The sequence below is a fragment of the Drosophila sechellia genome, chromosome 3L (genome assembly GCF_004382195.2).
Source record: "Drosophila sechellia strain sech25 chromosome 3L, ASM438219v1, whole genome shotgun sequence".
Classification (NCBI taxonomy): Eukaryota; Metazoa; Arthropoda; class Insecta; order Diptera; family Drosophilidae; genus Drosophila; species Drosophila sechellia.
The window spans coordinates 20,782,967-20,800,269 of record NC_045951.1 but is presented as its reverse complement, the minus strand read 5'-3'; the positions used below and the strand labels follow the sequence as shown (position 1 = coordinate 20,800,269).

Here is a 17,303-nt window from a genome sequence, read left to right as displayed (position 1 = left end):
GATGTTGGGCGATATTTTGCAAAACATCGTCTGTAGCGCTTAACAGCAGAGGTGAGTATATGAGTAAGCAGCTGATAACAGCTGTTGTGTTGGGCGCCAATTTCAAAATATGCTATTGTACTTTACGGCCCTTCCCAAAAATTAAACACATTGGCGCTTTGTTTTTTAAACCACATTCAATGTAAATATGTATTTGCTGTTTATGGTATAGACTTGACGTCTGCTTGAATATAACGCTGTTAAGTAACTAGTTTACATCCATTCCGTGATACATGCATGCGTCGGATTCTTTATCTTTAGCTGTAGTAGCTCAGTATATAGTATATGTTCAAGTTGTTCAACTGCCTTTGATTATTCGCAACACCTTTGCCTGGGCGCGCCGTTCAAATTGGTTTGGGAATGGGTTTATGATTGGGCTTACACAGGCGTAATTAGTAATAATTAACTTAATTGCGTAGGGTATTCATTAGTGGGGTGTGTAAACAATTTCCAGGGCCTCAGGTGGACGTAAAACTTAACGATAGTCCATAACACTTAACAATTAGGAGTAAATCAATAGAACTAATAGTAGGTAAATTGAGTGATTGTTTCTCATTAATTGGAATTGTAGCATCCCGAGATCTCCTCTGGATGATTTAGGTAGGTATATATTCTCGAAACAGTTCTATCCTCAGAGAAATCCAACGACGTGCTGGATAAATCTCAATGTGGCATGATTTTGCTGCGTTCCGTCGGCTCTCTCGTTAGAGTAATTTATGCAGTTGTATACGGATATTTGTATGTATATATACATATATATATATATATATATATATATATATATATATTGTTTAATATTTATGCACCGGGCCTGCCCTATAAAAATTATGCGTATCCCGCCCCGTTCCGCCCCGAAATCCCCATTTACCTACAAAACATGCCGAGTACTCTACCTTTCCTCTAGGGTCTTACAAAATTGGTGCAATCTTATCGAGTGTCTTTGTGTGATTTTCTTTTTTGTCGTTTTGGGTTTGTTTCAATAAATGCAGAATTTCGACTCTGCGCCATCGAACGTATCCTTCTGTCTCCATTCGAGTGCCCCACTTCCCATCTCCACTGGCTGCGGGCTTATTGTTGTCTTTGTGCGCGGGATCGGGAGGATATGGCTCTTCTGTCATCCGCAAGTTGGCCAATTTCAATTACATGTTCCTGCACTGGGCGCAAACCGAGCGCGCCTTTGTATTGTCACGCACAAAATCGTGCACATTGAACTTTCCATCATCGCCGTGCTCGTAGCCGCGACTCTTCAGTTGCCTGCAAATGAGAATGAAGCGATTAGATGGATTGGTCGGGGCACTTTCGAAGAATTCCATAGTGGTTTTACTTGCTAGTAATTTACGTGTCTCCTAAAATAAATTCTGTGTTAATGAATTCTGTACTAAGCCTAAAACAGAGTATATTATGGATATAAGTTTTAAAAAACCTATCAAACTGTTAAAAAAATTAATAGACGTATTATCATAGTAAAAGCTTTGCTTTAAATCTTAATACCTTCATTTTCGAAGAAATAAAAAAACTAAAGATACATTTATTTTCAAGCTAAAATCTAGTATAGGTTTTAAAACTGAACTTTTCAATTATTCCAAGCATATAAATTATGTTTTTATCTTATGAACATAGCTAACTTACTTAATATTTTTTTTAAATAAATATCTCGCCTCCCAATTGGAAATAAATCCAATTTAGGATGGAGTTGCAAGGAGAACTCACCTGGCCACCGCTGTGAAGGACAGCTCCACGTTGAGTCCCGTCTTGGCCGAGGTCTCCATGAAGGGCACGTTGTGCTCCCGCCCCAAACGCTCCCCATCCTCCCGCTTCACCTGCCGCTCGCTGCCGCTGCAGTCGGCCTTGTTGCCTGCGGATTGAAGCGAAAAGTGGATTCGATTCGAAGCTCGTAAGTTGATTAAGCTCAATCAAAGCCCTTTAACCCGATCTCTCACCTATTAAAACGATGACCACGTCCTCCTGCGCGTACTCCCGGATCTCGCCCAGCCAGGCGCGAATGTTGTCATAGGTGGTCTTGTTGGTCACGTCGTACAGCAGCAGCAGAGCTTCGGTTGAAAAATGCAATTAGGTTCAGTCGCAAAATCCGGACAAAGTGCACCCGAAACAAGGATAGATATTTGATAAAAAATAAAATAATTAAAATTTAAAATATACATACATTCAAACTTCAATAAATATGAGGTGTATTAGGTAAAACATCAAACTAATACATTTTATTGGATATGGGCAAAATGATCACATTTCCGTGTGTAACAAAATCACTCCCGTTAAACTTATTTTAATAAAATGAATAAATAATTTCAGTTTTCTGTTTTTTCACGTGCATAGTGTAAATGTTTTCTATAAGACTCAGTACAAGATTTTGTACCCATGGACACCGGAATTTATCGGAAAAACTTGTTGTTCTTTGAATAAAAATTACCCCTAAAAATTAGAAAGAATTTTAATGACTTCTGAGAATTTTTTTTTCTATACAGATCGGACTGAGTTTTTTCCACAAATGCTTCGATTAAAGCCCCAATTTTACAGGAATATTAAAAGTAGCGCAAAAATTAAATTAAAAATAAATTAATGAAGGCATCTACAAAATAAGGCAATAAAATTGTAATCAATATCTAAACCATTTCGTATGGAAATCATATTTATAGTGGTTTTTCGTTTGCAAAACTCGTGGGCAGCTCACCGTGCGCGTCGCGATAATAGGCGTGGGTAACGCTCCGGAATCGCTCCTGACCAGCTGTGTCCCAGATTTGCAGCTTGACGCGCGTTCCATCGACGACCACCACTTTGTTCTGTTGGTATTTTTATAATTGAAGTATATTTACTTTTTATATTTTAAATGCCAAACAGGAAACCGGGCGGTGGAAATGCAATTAATTTACGAAATGTACATGCACAAAAACCGTGCCTTTAAACTACGAATAGAAGCGGAGGAAAATGCTTTCAAAGGAGGGGGATACCGTTGCGTATAGTTAATACATATCACTTATGCGCAGCGTGGTCTCTACCCAAATTTCACATGCAGACTTCTTAAAAGTAATGGAGTACGAGGTCGGGGGAATATTCATAAGTACGGGCAGACGGCTTCCATGATGAAAGCCAAAAGGTCGAAGGATCCGGCAGAGTGATGAGCCACCTCCTCTTCCGTTTTCCTTTTACCCGAATAATGAGCGGCAGACGTTACGGGTTCGTCCGGCCATTGGCATCACGATGGCCCCATGTTGCTTCTCCACTAACTACTTAGACAGTCAATCAATACCATAAAAGTGTACGGGCCAGGGAATACACAAAGAACACAGAAAGAAAGTGATTGTGCGGCATATTGCCTTGATTTGATTTCTATTTCTGAGAATGTAACACGACTAAAAAGATGAGCCAAGAATATCTGGCTCAGCATAGACTGGACTCAAGAAGCGCCACCACTTCGTTGGTTTCATTTCAAAAGTACTTTTATTGTAATGATAGTAAACAGATATGTGGGATTATTTCTTTCTTTGTCATAAATGAAAATTAGTTGTAATGATAATAATCTCAGGGAAACTTAAAATGTATCCATCCAACGATTAACGTTGTATATCATCTACTTCCTTACCAAAAAACTTATATTCAAATCGTATTTTCTTTCATACGTTTTTTATATAGTATAATATATATAATTCAAAAATATAATTCAAAAATATAATTCAAAAATATGAAAATATATAAATAAATGGGTACACATATCATATAACATACAAATGGATAAAAACTTTTTGTACATCTAGAGAGTTCAAACATTTAATTATCCATAAATTGGCAAGCAGTCATATACAATATTCGTTTACTTTAGACTTTGGCCAAGAATCAGCCAAGTTGAAAAATCAACATGAACAACTCCCCAGCGAATTAAATTTCAGTTCATTCCCCAATGCCCCACTTGGAAGCCGGCGAGGTGGGTGTGAGTGACTCTATGGGGAGGGAGTGCATCCCCGAGGCCACGGTTAGACAATGGCAAAGTCGACACATTTAATATAGAAAACATGGCAACAATTTAAAGTCAAGGAAACGCCAAACGCATGGGGCACTTGTAAAATTCCCCGGGACAGAGACAAATAGTAGTGGATGGAGAAAGAGAGAGTATGAGAGATAGGTAACACGGGTAGTTTAATAAATTTATGAGCCATGAACCACAGAGGAAGGAGGATGGATATATGGGAGGTTATGGACTGAGGCAAAGGAAATGCCTCCGGCCAGGATAACAAAACCCCTAAATGTTAAACCGCGCACAATAATAAGCACACTGAAAGCAACAACAACTAGTTAAATACACCGAAGGAGAGCAAACGGCAAGCACACACACACACTGACAAAAAGACACGGGCAAGACATCAACAAGTCCTTTTCAAGTTCACATGCTTTTTAATAAATAGTCCCCCAAGGATCTTTATCTCTATCAACAGAGTAGGAGGTTGGGTTTAAACAAGAACTAAACGTAAAGAGGACAACCGCAGGCGACTACAAAATCATGAAAGCCACAGCCCATAGACGGGTCAGCGAAAGAGGCAGAAACAAGCGGGTAGAAGAAGACAGAAACAAGCGGGGTGGAAAGAGACAGACAGAGGTAAGAATCGCATACAGAACCTTGACAACTGTTGAGAGGACTCAGAGATTGAGGAAAAGAGGGAGTCAGCGAGAGAGTTTTACACAGAGAGAAGTTGTTAGTTCTATTATAAATAAAAGGTAACACTAATATGGATAATTTAATTGTAGAGTTTTAAACTTGTTTGTTATCTTTAAAATTTTTAAATAACTGTTAGAAAAGAGAGTATGCTGTAGTTGAAAGCAGCGACTATTAGATACCCTTAGCTGATGGAAGTGTGAAAGTGATGGCGATATGCAAGCAGTAAAGCGAGTGCTGTAGCAATCAGAAACTCGTCACTAGAACCCGCATGACTAATCTCAATTTTCTACCGTATTACTTCCCAAGATCTCGACGTTCATACGGACGGACAAACGGGCGGACGAACAACTCTAACTCCTAACTTTAAAATTTGTTTCAACTCTAAGAGTAGCGGGTATTAAATATAAATGATTTACAAATTTTAAGAAGTTAAATAACTTATTTATTTATTACCTCTTCTGTATTAAATGCAAATAATTTTCCTTGTGTACCCAATGATGGACAGTTCAAATAGATAGTTAAATGATGTAGATTTAGGAGACAGACAGAGTCAGAGATGTGAATAAACTAAGCTGAGAGGAGGAGAAAACACTTATGTGGAAAGAACAACAATGATAGGAACAATATCCACAACAACATCAACAATAACGACAAAAACATTAACAACAAGAAGGATAATGACATTGACAACAAACCATACAGTATACAGCATACAGAAAGAGGGAACTGAACCGACAGACACACAGAGATTTGAACAGAATGGAAAAGAACAAACGGCGGGAATAAAGCGCTTACCCTAAAATCAATGCCAACCGTGCTGAGGAAATAGCTCGGCACATAGCGACCATCGCGGAAACGGATCAAAAGTGAGGTCTTGCCCACTCCCGAATCGCCCAGCATTATGACCTATTTTTCGGATGACGAGGGGACGCCGGGGAAAGCCAAGAAAAGCCAAAGAAAACCATGTGATACGTGAATTGTTATGTACATTGTCATGGTTCGATTTTTCACATAATAATTTATGCCGCACCCTAATGTTTCCAGCTAAAAATTTAATGAACTGCTTTTGAATTTTACATGCCAGTCGGGCGCGAGTGCTGAATGCTCTCATTTTCGGGATATCCTTACCGCAGGGCACTTCCCCTTTTCAGTTTACCTCCTAAAATCCTTTTAAAGGCTACTGCTGATAGCTGCTGTTGACTCGACTAAAATACGCAAAGTTGGTTTGGTTATGCAAACATGCAATTGCCGATTTTCCAGGGAAGACCTCAGCTGCTAGCTGCTAACCCAGCACAAATGTTACATAAAAACGGTGAGGAGACCTACTCAAATAAATCCCTGTATTTGCAATAATAAAAATAATATAAAAAAGGCAAATAAATAAATAATTATTCTATAAAGTGGTTCTCTTTGCCTCGAGTTTAATTCAAGCTCTATTCATGGGTGGAATAAATATAAAAATGATTACCAATCTATGGCTTTAAATGTCTTAAAGCTGCCTCGGTGGATTCATGCAAATTCGACTAGCCCCCTTCTTCAGGCGTCAACATTTAACGAGCGAGTCAAGTAAATGGAATTTTATGCAGCTCCTGTTTTATACATTTTTCATTTCCACCACTTGGTTGGCATTTGGACGACAGGAGGAAGTCGCCGCCCGGAGTCCTGTCATAATTATTATCCTGTCCTGCCGAATTATTCTAATCAACAGCAGCTGCAGTTCTACGGAACCAAATGTCGCAAGAAACTTTGCTTTTCTCTCCAACTTTCTACTCGTCCTTGTTGTCTGGGCATTTAATTTCCTTTGTCACTCTGCACTTTATTGAATTTTATGACTTTCTTTTCGGCTGCTTATGTAAATCACATTGTAAACCAGGCCAAAAGCCGATCAGGGGCGCCAACGAATAAAAAGCCGGCTCGTAAAAGTCGCAGGCAGTCAAACAAAAAGGTATACTATATAAATCAAATTGCGGCCTCACGACCAAGTTACTGGAGGAGGTAACTCGTCAAGTTGCAGATAAATATACCCATAATAAAGTACATATATTTTATTTTTTCCTCAGAACGCCTTTGTCGCCGCCTTTTGGAAAATGCAAATTGGCAGTTGACGAGTTGAAGCAACAAGGGGATTTTTCATTGTGTCACTTTTTTGAAGTGAACGGGGGAGTATCCTTAGGAAACGAGTAAAACGTGTAAAGTATTATTCTTGGCAAATAAATAAATATTACAACTCATAAATTATATGGAAGAAAAAACTTAAAGCTCAGTTTTCTGAAAAATTGACGCAAACTGTTTTAACTGCGTTTTTCGTAACATTTTTAAAATATTTAACAAATAGTTTTCGTAGCTAGTGCCCTAACAACTTTTACACTCACTTTATCTCACTTACTTCCCATTCGATATTTTCCTAATTAATTTCCCGTTTTCCCAGTATTGTTCACCTTGCCCATGATATCGAATTCGTCCTCCTCCTCCGGCGCCTTGCTCGATGAAATCATGCGGATGAGTGCCCGGCCAGCGTTCTTGCAGAGCGTGGCGCTGGCTCCCTCGCTTCCCGGTCCCGGAGCAACTGGAGCCGGTGCAACAGATGGCCTGGCCACGGCAGTTGCCGATCCTCCTCCTCCAGCTCCTCCTCCGGAATCCAAAAGTGGCTGTTGCTCCGCCGCGCTGGCCAGCCGCACGCTGTTCAATCGGGCCATGAAACCATTGCCAGATGGCAGGTGATGCGATTGCGACTGCGATTGCGATGTCTGTGGAGCCTGATCCCGGAATATGGAGGCTGAGGTCATGTATTCCGGCAGCAGGGGCTGCTGAGAGATGGACTGCTGGCGCTGGTGGACAATCACGCTGGGTCGCCTCTTCGGATAGGCATCGTCGTCCGAATCGTCCGAGGCAATGCCATTGATCTTGTCCAGCGTTTTGGGTGGCAGCTGGCCGGGTGTGATGTGCTGCCAGGTGGGCTTGACCAGGGACTCCCGGCGAGTGGGGGATCCACTGGCCAACGGCGATGGGGTGGCCACCGAAATGGAGGGCTTGCGCGAGCCCGACGGACTAGCGATGGAATCACTCCGATATCTTGTCTGCTGCCGACGCATCTTCTTGAAACCTCTTTACTTCCTGCTGATTGTCCTGATTCTATATTTAACACACGCACATAAATCAATAATCTCGACTCGGATGTCGGCTGTGTCTTCATTATTGATGGGCAGAAAACTGAAAACACCAACCCCCAGGAGGAAGTAACCCAAAACTGAAGTTTGTTTAGGTCTCAGATACACACTCATACACACACACACCGACTTTCATAATTACACTCAGTCGTTCCGTGAAAGTCATTTAAACTCATTAAAAGCATAAACAAGATGGGAACTTTCATTATCGTGCGTTCGTAAATATGTACGGGTTTGTTTCGAAAATACATGAATATTTCGACATAAAACAATAAACAACCAGATGCAAATTGAACGTAATTTCCACGCTTTTTCTTTTTTGGCGAAATGAAATGAAACCCGAAACTCACAAATGCTCCGGGCCACAAAACAACAACTGTCGTTGACAACAGTGGTGAAAGTGGGCGGTGGGTGGATGCGAACGAAACGGTGGGTGGTGGGCGGTGTTTGGTTGCGGTCGCTGTCGCTAAATCAACAGTTGGCAAGCAAACCGCAAGGCCGCCAAAAGCGAAAGCAGGAGCAAAATCAGCGGACCGAAGCTGTGGCTAACTAAATTTTTGGCTAATTATGCATTGGCTCGTCCTGCAGGAGGAAGTTGGTGAAGTTCTGGAGCAGGGGAGGGGGAGAGGAAAGGGGGGTGCGGTGTCAAAGGTTAGTATAGGTCCGACTCTGTGATTAACTACCGCTCATTAGTAACCACGAATTGCCTAGGCAATTGTATAATTAAGTGATTACAAATAGCTTGTATACACGAGAATGCTGCCAATATTCTTAGCATACTTTTTGGGGCCGAAAAGAGTTGAGTTGATAAAGTGGCGTTTCCAGTTCGCTATTTTTCTGAATTTACTATTAAATTGCAAGATAAGAAGGTAAAGATAAAATTTAGAAGAAAAATATTTAAAATGCCTATTTAAAAACGAATTAAAATCCATTCCTAAGTTATATAATAATAGCGAAACACATAAATAAGCTAACAGCAAGTGCGCAGCTGATAAATTCGCCAATAAACTCCTGGAAGGATTTTATTGATCCCAATTAAATAATTTCAATAATACACAACGCATAAATTTACCCCCCGTAAGCGAATACATAAACTAGAAATCACATTTCATCTACCAAAAATTGCTGAACTCTTATTTACTTTGATGGCTTTGGGGTTGCTGCTGGCAGCAGAGCAAAATTCATCCGAACTTTAATTTAATTCACAGCTCAACAAATGGCCAAATGCCAATACATATATCAATACGCTTGTTGGGCTTTCAATTTTCAGACAAAACCCTTTTGATTTGGCTGATTTGGGGTGGGATTGAAGCGTTCGAGGCTGGTTTACCGAAGTTATGGGACCAGCGGATCCCGGCGAACTCCGCCATCCATCCCACGCCATCTGCAACCTTTATTTTACACCTTCTTAAAGCGCTTTTTTATGACGGCCTTCGACGGGGGGAGTTAAATGCAGGTCATCGGCAGCGAACACGTGCGAATTGTTAACTGCTTTTCTGAGAGCAGTTAAAGCGGGGCAAAGTGCTCAAGATGGAATGGCAACGAAATCGGATAACCCAGGGACAAATTTTATAAATGGAGAAAGGTTCGTAAACTATAATTGAAAGGCGGCTGTTACTGAAAAAACTTAAATTGCTACTGCTATTGTATATATTTGTGATGATTTTTGAAAAGCATTAATGCACACCAAGTAAATGTTTTATCGGCCTTAGTTTTAAATGAAATTAAGGTTTATAGATTAAAGACAATTTTCATATATTAAAAAGAAGAAAACACTTGAAATAAAGACCTAGTGAACAGATTAATCAAAAAAAATTTCGCATCAAAGGACATTGAAATCTGATAGGCTTTCAGCCAAGGACAAAAGTTTAATTTTACCAATTACGAACTCATTCCTAGCAACACACACAAATTGAGACCGTTAATTATGCCCGAATTAAATTTAACTCTATATAGACATTTTTGTGGCCTGTGGCCATTTCGCTTCCCCGTATGCAAATATGACAAATGATATTCAAAAAGTTGACCCTTTTTCACCCGCCGCACCCCGCTCTCGGGTCAATGAGGTGTCAATCCATGAAACAACCTTTCCAACTGCCATCGAGCAATTTACTTAAATCAACTTAAAACGCAGTGCCTGATAACAAAAGTTTTTAATTGGGTTGTCGCAGCTTTCGCCCCAGCTGATGCTTTTCTTTCTATTTCTTACCCTGCAGATTGAAATAATGCTAACAGCTAAGAAAAAATGAATTTTTCAATACAAAACCTACTTCTGTTTCAAATTGATGTGAATCTTAAGTTATGAAAAATACATGAACTTCTATTTCGTTATATTTCATTCAAAGGAAGAACTTTTGACTGTGGAAATAGTTGATTAAGATCGAGGACTCTTTTTCCAGTGTATCCCATCGCTGTAGGTGACAACAACCAAAAGGCGGAGAGACAAAAAGGAAAAGCGAAATTTCCTTTCCCGGACTCCACGAAATTTGTTCAAAGTTAAAAGTTAAGCAGCATTTTTCAGTTCCTTTCATAAATTGGGTGAGCAGAAACGAAAGTTCCCACTCCCGTTCCCATTTGCAGCTTGCCGTGTAATTACACAAAGCGAAAGGAGAAAGTGGTTGGTCCGCTGGGGAGAAAGTGGAGGAATAGCCACCGGAACGGTTCATTGCACAGCCACCGAAACCGCCGGAGCTCCCACGCAGCACAGAATGCTCATGTAAGCGTACAAGTATGTCCTGCCCACGCATACACACGCACAAGGGCACACAACCACCACGTGGAAACCAGGAGCACACAGATGTAAGGACACACTGACTTACATTCAATTTAGCGTTCAATCACGCCGCTTAAACGGCAACAAGGAGCAGACAGAAGCGCCAGACAATGGTTTCCTGATTGGACGGACAGCTTTAAGGAAATGAGGAGCCAGATGGATGGACTGAATCCCACGCAAAAGGACATACAGCAGCGCTCCACTTAGGAGTCCCTATCGCAACAAATTTTTAAAGTTGGATCAGAAAAAGGTATACATATTAAACTACGATACGGAACAGCCAAATAAAGTATATTACAAAAAAGAAGCAACTAGAAGCCGGGTTTTATGGTTCGACTGTTTCTAAATAAGTTTTATGATATAGTCGACCGACTTAAATCTAATTAAAATCGAATTTCATAATGCATATATCTTTAAGGCTAAGAAACGACAGATAGGCAGATGGACCTAGGATCGAGACTTTTCTTTTTAAAAAGCTCTATTATTCTGCTAACTTCCGTAGAACTACTCACTCAGCATCTTGGCAGTGAACTTTTTTTAGGAAAACTTCAAACTGGCGAGAGAGCCAATTCGCAGGACAAAAGGGAGAAGTGCTTGCACGAATAGCGGTTTCGTAAAACTGCCAGGCCAGCCACACAACAACTTAGTTCCAGTGCATATTAGTGGTTGTTCAGAGCGGAGGGACAAAGGAGGAGGTTCCTCTGGAGGAGGGGCACTCACCACCCAGGAGATTTGTGATAGTAATCGGCTTAAACGACGATTCAAGTGACTTCCACCCCAAGGGGACAGCCCCAGGAAATTTCGAAACGACAAGAAACAGGACACCTGTGGCAGTGAAAGAAAAGTTTTGGGGGTGTCGTAGACCTATTCTCCTCAACCATCCGCTTTTGAAGTTTTTCAAATCGTCGCAGAGAGGCCAAACTAATTTTAATTGCGAAAATTGATGGCTCGTTTATCTCTCTGAATAACATTTAAAACGAAAGGCCACTTAAGCAATGTACCTAAGTTCTAGCTTGTTGGACACTAATATAAGTTCGTTGTTAGAAAAGCTGATTTCAATGGAAAATCAACACCTTGACCCTCGGCACTTTTGTGTTCGTCAGCAATTATTGACTTCCACATAATTAATGCGCATTTGAATGAAATCCGAGTCCGAGTAAACAACAATGGAATGTGGTTAAGATGTGACAGACATCAGGTTCGGGGATAAATTGGCTTACATTCAGTGGAAAATGAGTCGAGAATTCTGCAAAATAATTGACGGATAATTTTCCATTTAATCGAATTATCAGAATTCTCCGAAAATGACAACAATGATTTACTTAAACAGAAAAGTTTTCTGCGAAGTCTTTAAAAACAATTATACATATTTCCATTCTATACATGAGTAAGGTAAAGAATTAATTAATGTTTGTCCCTTTAAGCTTCCAAACCGTTAAACACAAATTTGAGTTATGGTTTAACATTTTTGAGTAATTTTACAGTAATTTCCAGTTCCACACCTTCTTGGAAATATTTAACATGTTAGTATTGACAAACAACTATAATATGTCTAGTTGATTGTTTTGCTTAACAAACCAAGATCTAGGCATAAATTATACTTCAGACTTGACCACTTAACATTACTATTAAATATTTCCAGTCACTTCGATCTTGTGAGTTTCTCTCTTGTTTTTGATAAGAAACACATACAATTTGTAACCAGTTGCGGACATTTAATGAAACATTTATATTTGTCAGTACCGACATCATTCCGTATGCCTTTTCAAGGAATGTTTCAAACGGATTAACCAATTAGAAGGAAACCGAAATGCCGAAATTCCCAAATCCGCTCAACACCACAAAAGCCGAAAGAATGTTGGTTAAAAACATTTTCCGCTGCCCTTGAATTATTGAGTACCGAGCGAAAGCCAGTCTACCATAATTGTTTTCATTTATTTTTAACTCGCGCAGGACCTTGTCAAATCATCCAGACACCACAAAACACAAGCCATTTGCACACACACGCGGGCAGGATGGTAAAAGGATAGAAATTAGGAAGGTAATAAAGTAAATGAGAACTGCTGCTTAAATGCAAGTGCTTACTAAATGTTTACAGAATGTAATAAGTCTTTAATCTGCGCGCCTTTAGAAAGTCAGACACAAACCAGCACTTCACTCTACTTGACTCGGAAACTCGCGACCGAGTGTATTTTCCGCTGGAGCAGCTGGCTCAGCCTTCCACCTGGCTGGGAAATTCGAAAAGGCTGCGAGAGATGCGAAGGATGCGCGACCGATGCTTATCGGGACACACAGCTAGACTGACTGGCGGGCCCAGGAAAAAACCATCGCCGCATCAGTCCCAATTCCTCGCAATCCCTCGCAGCAGCCGAGTCCTTCGGCTTCGCTTTCAATCCGATTTTAGTTCGAGTTGCAGTTCGTGTGGCTTCGGCAATTTCGGCTTTGGCTTGGAATCAGGAGCAGCAGCAGCAACCCTGGCCTAGAAACGTGAAAGGTGGCGGGGAACGGGCAGGGGATTTGGAAGATTTCAGGACTCAGGTGTCTGTTCGATAGGGTGCTCCGATTCTTGCCAGAATATTCTCACAAGTTCCATGCCAAATTCTATATCAGTGCGATAATTTCAAAAGTTTCAAATACTTTGTGAAAATAAATATGATTAATATTTTAGTTAGAAATATGGAAATTCCTGAAACATAAAAATGCTACAACTCTGTAATCATATGGATCTTATGTGTACAATGTTCCGATGTTCAATTCTTTTAAGTAGTTTTCTGAATCAGTGACCCACCCTGATGGAGAAATGTTTGTGCCCCGAAGTTGAGCACGCGCTTAGTGTTGCAATGGGGAAATGGGAAAAGCGGGTTAGCAGGGGGGAAATCAGCAGCAGCAACAGCAGCATCCAAGGCAACTGAAAACCGTTGCACTTGAACTTCACTGGCGGCCATTGCGGTGGCTGTCTGTCTGTGTCTCTGATTGCGCCTGTGTGCGCGCGTGAGAGAGAGCGTGTGAGAGTGTGTCTGTGTGTGTGTTGCGGATTGTGGTGAGTGAAAGTGAAAGGCAACAGCAACAGGTCGCGCGAGTGTGTGAGTGCGCGCTGCACACACTGTCACACACAGACAGCCATCAATGTCAGCACAACACAACAACGTGGAAAAGGTCGAACGCAGCGATTTATATTTTCCGTGCGGGAAAAAATCAATTTGCGGGATTTCAGCATGCCCGCCAAAAATAGAAAATCTCCGGCGATTACCCGAACAATATGTTGCCTATTTAGCGGAATAAAAAGGTGCACTGCGAGAAAGGTTTCCAATTGTTGTCATTTTTAAGTTGTTTAGGATGCGAAAAGGGTTATAGTTACTGTTAAATATTAATAACATGTTTCTGTGCCAAAAACTTGAAATATATATATATGTACATGGCGTTACTACAAATAATAATATTTAAACGAATTTAGGCGTAACAGCCATAGAGAACATTTTGAAAAAACTACAGTCTGTTATGCGATATGGATTAGTTATTTACTCCCCAGTGGCCCGAAGCCGGAGACTTGTATTACCAAAATCAGCTGGGCAGCTGGGCAACCGCTCCCCAATTTGGAACACACAGCAGGCCAATGCACACAGACATACTCTTACTACATAAGCGAGCCCATTCTAATGTGCGTCAATACAGGGGCGGGGGCAGGGTCGGCTGACTAAGGGGGCGGGGTCGGGCTACTGTGCGGGTTTCATGCAGCAGGCAGCGCTACGGATTCGCCCACAATCGCAAGTTTAAGGCCAAGTGAGTTCCGCAGCTCGGGCACCACGCTCGAACTTCTGCAACTCGAACCAACATCTGTCAACGTGCGAGAGTTACATTCTGTTTAAATTGGCATATCAATAAATTCACGGGCTAGGCTACCAAGTACTTTGCACATTGCTTTGATGTTGCTTTTACCGAGAAAGTAGTTTATAAAATGGTAATCCTTTGGTTCGAGTTACAGGACATGGCGATAGAGTAGTTTCTACTGACAAACTGTGGTATTCAAAACTCACCGTAAGCGCAATGCCCACTGTGGCGGAAAAGGAACCCAGTCGGAACTCGCCCGTATTGTATTTGACCAGGAAGGAGGTCTTTCCCACGCCCGAATCTCCCAGCAGGATCGTCTTGTGGTTGACCGTATCATCGAAGGGCTGCTGATGGGCGGTGGACGGGGCTGGGTGCATATCCACTTCATCGTAGCGATACGATCGCCATCCATCGTTATAGTCATCGTCGTAGTCATCCGTTCCGTACGCATACATCTGCATTGCCTCGCGGGAGGGGCGATAGCCCGGATATCCGGTGGCCGAGCGCTGGACGGGCGCCATGATGGCATCGTCGTGGTAGTGATGGCTGCCCGTCAAACTCTGCTGACTGTGGTGGTGGTGGTGATGGTGGTGGGATGGTTGGTGGTGCGAGGATTGGTGGTGGTGCGAAGGATTGTGATGTTGTTGCTGCTGCTGTGTCGTTGTCGTCGTTATTGAGGCGGAAACAGATGCGGGCGCTGCGGGGGGGTTGTAACAGCCATCGCCGAAGGGCCGGCGACGCAGCTCCTCGATCCTGGCCTGGGTGGTCTCCGCATCCTCGAAGACGTCGTCGCTCATGCTGCTGGCGTCGTCGGGATGCGCTGATCCCGCTGGCGCTCCTCCTGCCCCTGGGCCACCTTCACCTCCCATTCCCACCGCAGTGCTGGCCATTGGTTTCGATTTTATTGGATTGTGTCTTGGCTGTGCTGACGCTTTTATCCTGAGCTTTCACTTAAGGCTTTCTCATTGGTTTAGATTTTAGATTTTCTGAGCTTTATCTTGGCTCTCCCTTAATTCAGTCCGAATTTGTCTCTTTTATATGCGCATATTGAATGAAATTGTGTCAAATTATCATCGACCTCTCTTCTGAGGATTTGTATGACCTCCTTTTGCGGCGTTCCTTTCTCTTTTCTTTTTACGAACTCTTTTTACAGTTAGAATTAGGCAAAAGGACTGATAAATTATTTGAATAAGCTATTCCACAATCCTGTTTGCGTTAATTTGAGGCCGCTTTGCTCAATCTACTGGTTAAAAAATAACCGGAAGTTTTCTTCGTTAAGCTGAGTCTCTTTTCCGTTACTTTCTCTTTGCGGTTTTGACACTTGGCATTGCTTCTCCCAATATAACTGTAACTGGCTAGCATTTATCGCCTCTCACAGTTTTGACGTTTCCTCTGAGCTTTCTCTCATCGGCATTTCCGTGCTTTCTCTTTATGACTTTGACATTTACCGTTGTCCGTCGCTGCCGTCCGGTTGTGTGGCACGTTTTACTGAATGAATCCGCTTTTCGGGGCTTTCGGCTGGAGATGGGGTGGTTTGCCGTTGCTAATATTATTTCCTATATGCTATAAGCTTAATATTTTCGGCAGCCTTATTAGTTGGCCAGTTTTCCTAATCGCTATTCGTTAGTTTTGCGCTCCGTACAATTGAACTAGGTATTGGTTTTTCCCTTTGTTATTCGTTTGTTTGATTGCTTGGTGTTTGTTTGAAGCCACTAATTAAATATTATCTATGTAAATTGTAACTAGCTAAACATATTGACTAATATTTTATAGGTTATGCGCTAATTGGTGCTGTTTTCACTATGAATTAAATATTAATCTATTTATACGGCTTGCAACGATTTGCTTGGTGTTTTTCTTTATGTTTTGGTTAAAGCTTTTAGTTAATTTTTTGTTTTCATCGTTAAATGTGAAGACTCTCCATGCATTTCGCGTCCCTCGTCGAAAATATTGCGATTGATTTCAGAGGAATGGGTGTTATTTCAGTTGTTGGTCTTGGTGTTATTTCACTATCACAGCATAAATAAAATAATGTCATCGTCGTTGCCGCCCCCGCCACGCAAACCCTCGGCCAACATACAACTGGAATAAAATATCTGCAGTCGGCCACTTCCTTTCACATCCATCCTGAGCTTTCGGCGCTCTTGTGCTTTCTCTCTCTCTCTCTCTAGCACTCTCTCCTTTTGTGGATTTGTCATTTGAAGAGTTCGAAGAGGGTAACTAGTTCAGTTGTAATTAAGTTAATTATCAAACTTAATTGAATCGGAATATGGGGCAAAGTATATGTGTCAATTTGTGATACGATAAGAGAAGCAGGGCAAAGTATCTAAACTCAATATGGGATGAAAGAAATTCAACGATAATTATAAGCGAAGGTAAAATATATCGTTACCTGAAATTCAATTCAACATGTAGATTTAAAAGAATGCTGTACAAAGGATTCATTGAAAATGCGCTTATCGAAATTGTGGTTATTAAATTAAACGTTATTCAATATATAAGCTAATTGGTTTATTTCTCAACGGCTTAGTAATTTGTAGAAACAATAATAAAAATAGTGTATTTGCACCTTGATTAAATTTTTGTTTCGTGGTTTACGGAAGAATTAAGAGGGATAAACATCATCATTACCTCCTCAATGTTGTCTTAGCATTTATATTTTATATCTTTTCGCAGAAAAAAAAAATGTCATGAAATTATGAAAACATTTAAACATAACATTTAAGTTTTAAAAACACACAATTAGGTGTGGCCAGTCACCGGAGATTAGAGTCTATGCTAATTTTGTCAGCAAAGGGTTTGTGACACGGCTACATGCTAAGATATGAAC

General features: G+C 41.1%; 1 protein-coding gene across 4 annotated transcripts; it reads right to left on the bottom strand.

Annotated features, from left to right (window-relative positions):
• Positions 1–157: 157 nt before the first annotated feature.
• Positions 158–16,543, bottom strand: LOC6616432 (ras-related protein Rab-26). Of its 4 annotated transcripts, XM_032717306.1 has the most exons (7): positions 12,793–12,958; positions 7,144–7,837; positions 5,501–5,611; positions 2,729–2,837; positions 1,980–2,090; positions 1,750–1,894; positions 158–1,293 (listed from the first exon to the last, which is right to left on the bottom strand). In XM_032717306.1, the coding sequence occupies exons 2-7, from the start codon at positions 7,795–7,797 to the stop codon at positions 1,179–1,181; spliced, it is 1,245 nt and encodes a 414-aa protein (XP_032573197.1). In that variant the 5' UTR covers positions 7,798–7,837; positions 12,793–12,958; the 3' UTR covers positions 158–1,178. The 4 variants fall into 4 exon arrangements, with proteins under 4 accessions (XP_032573197.1, XP_002040793.2, XP_032573199.1 ...); XM_002040757.2 differs by lacking the exons at positions 7,144–7,837; positions 12,793–12,958 and adding an exon at positions 14,680–16,543; XM_032717308.1 differs by lacking the exons at positions 5,501–5,611; positions 7,144–7,837; positions 12,793–12,958 and adding an exon at positions 14,680–16,543.
• Positions 16,544–17,303: the final 760 nt, after the last annotated feature.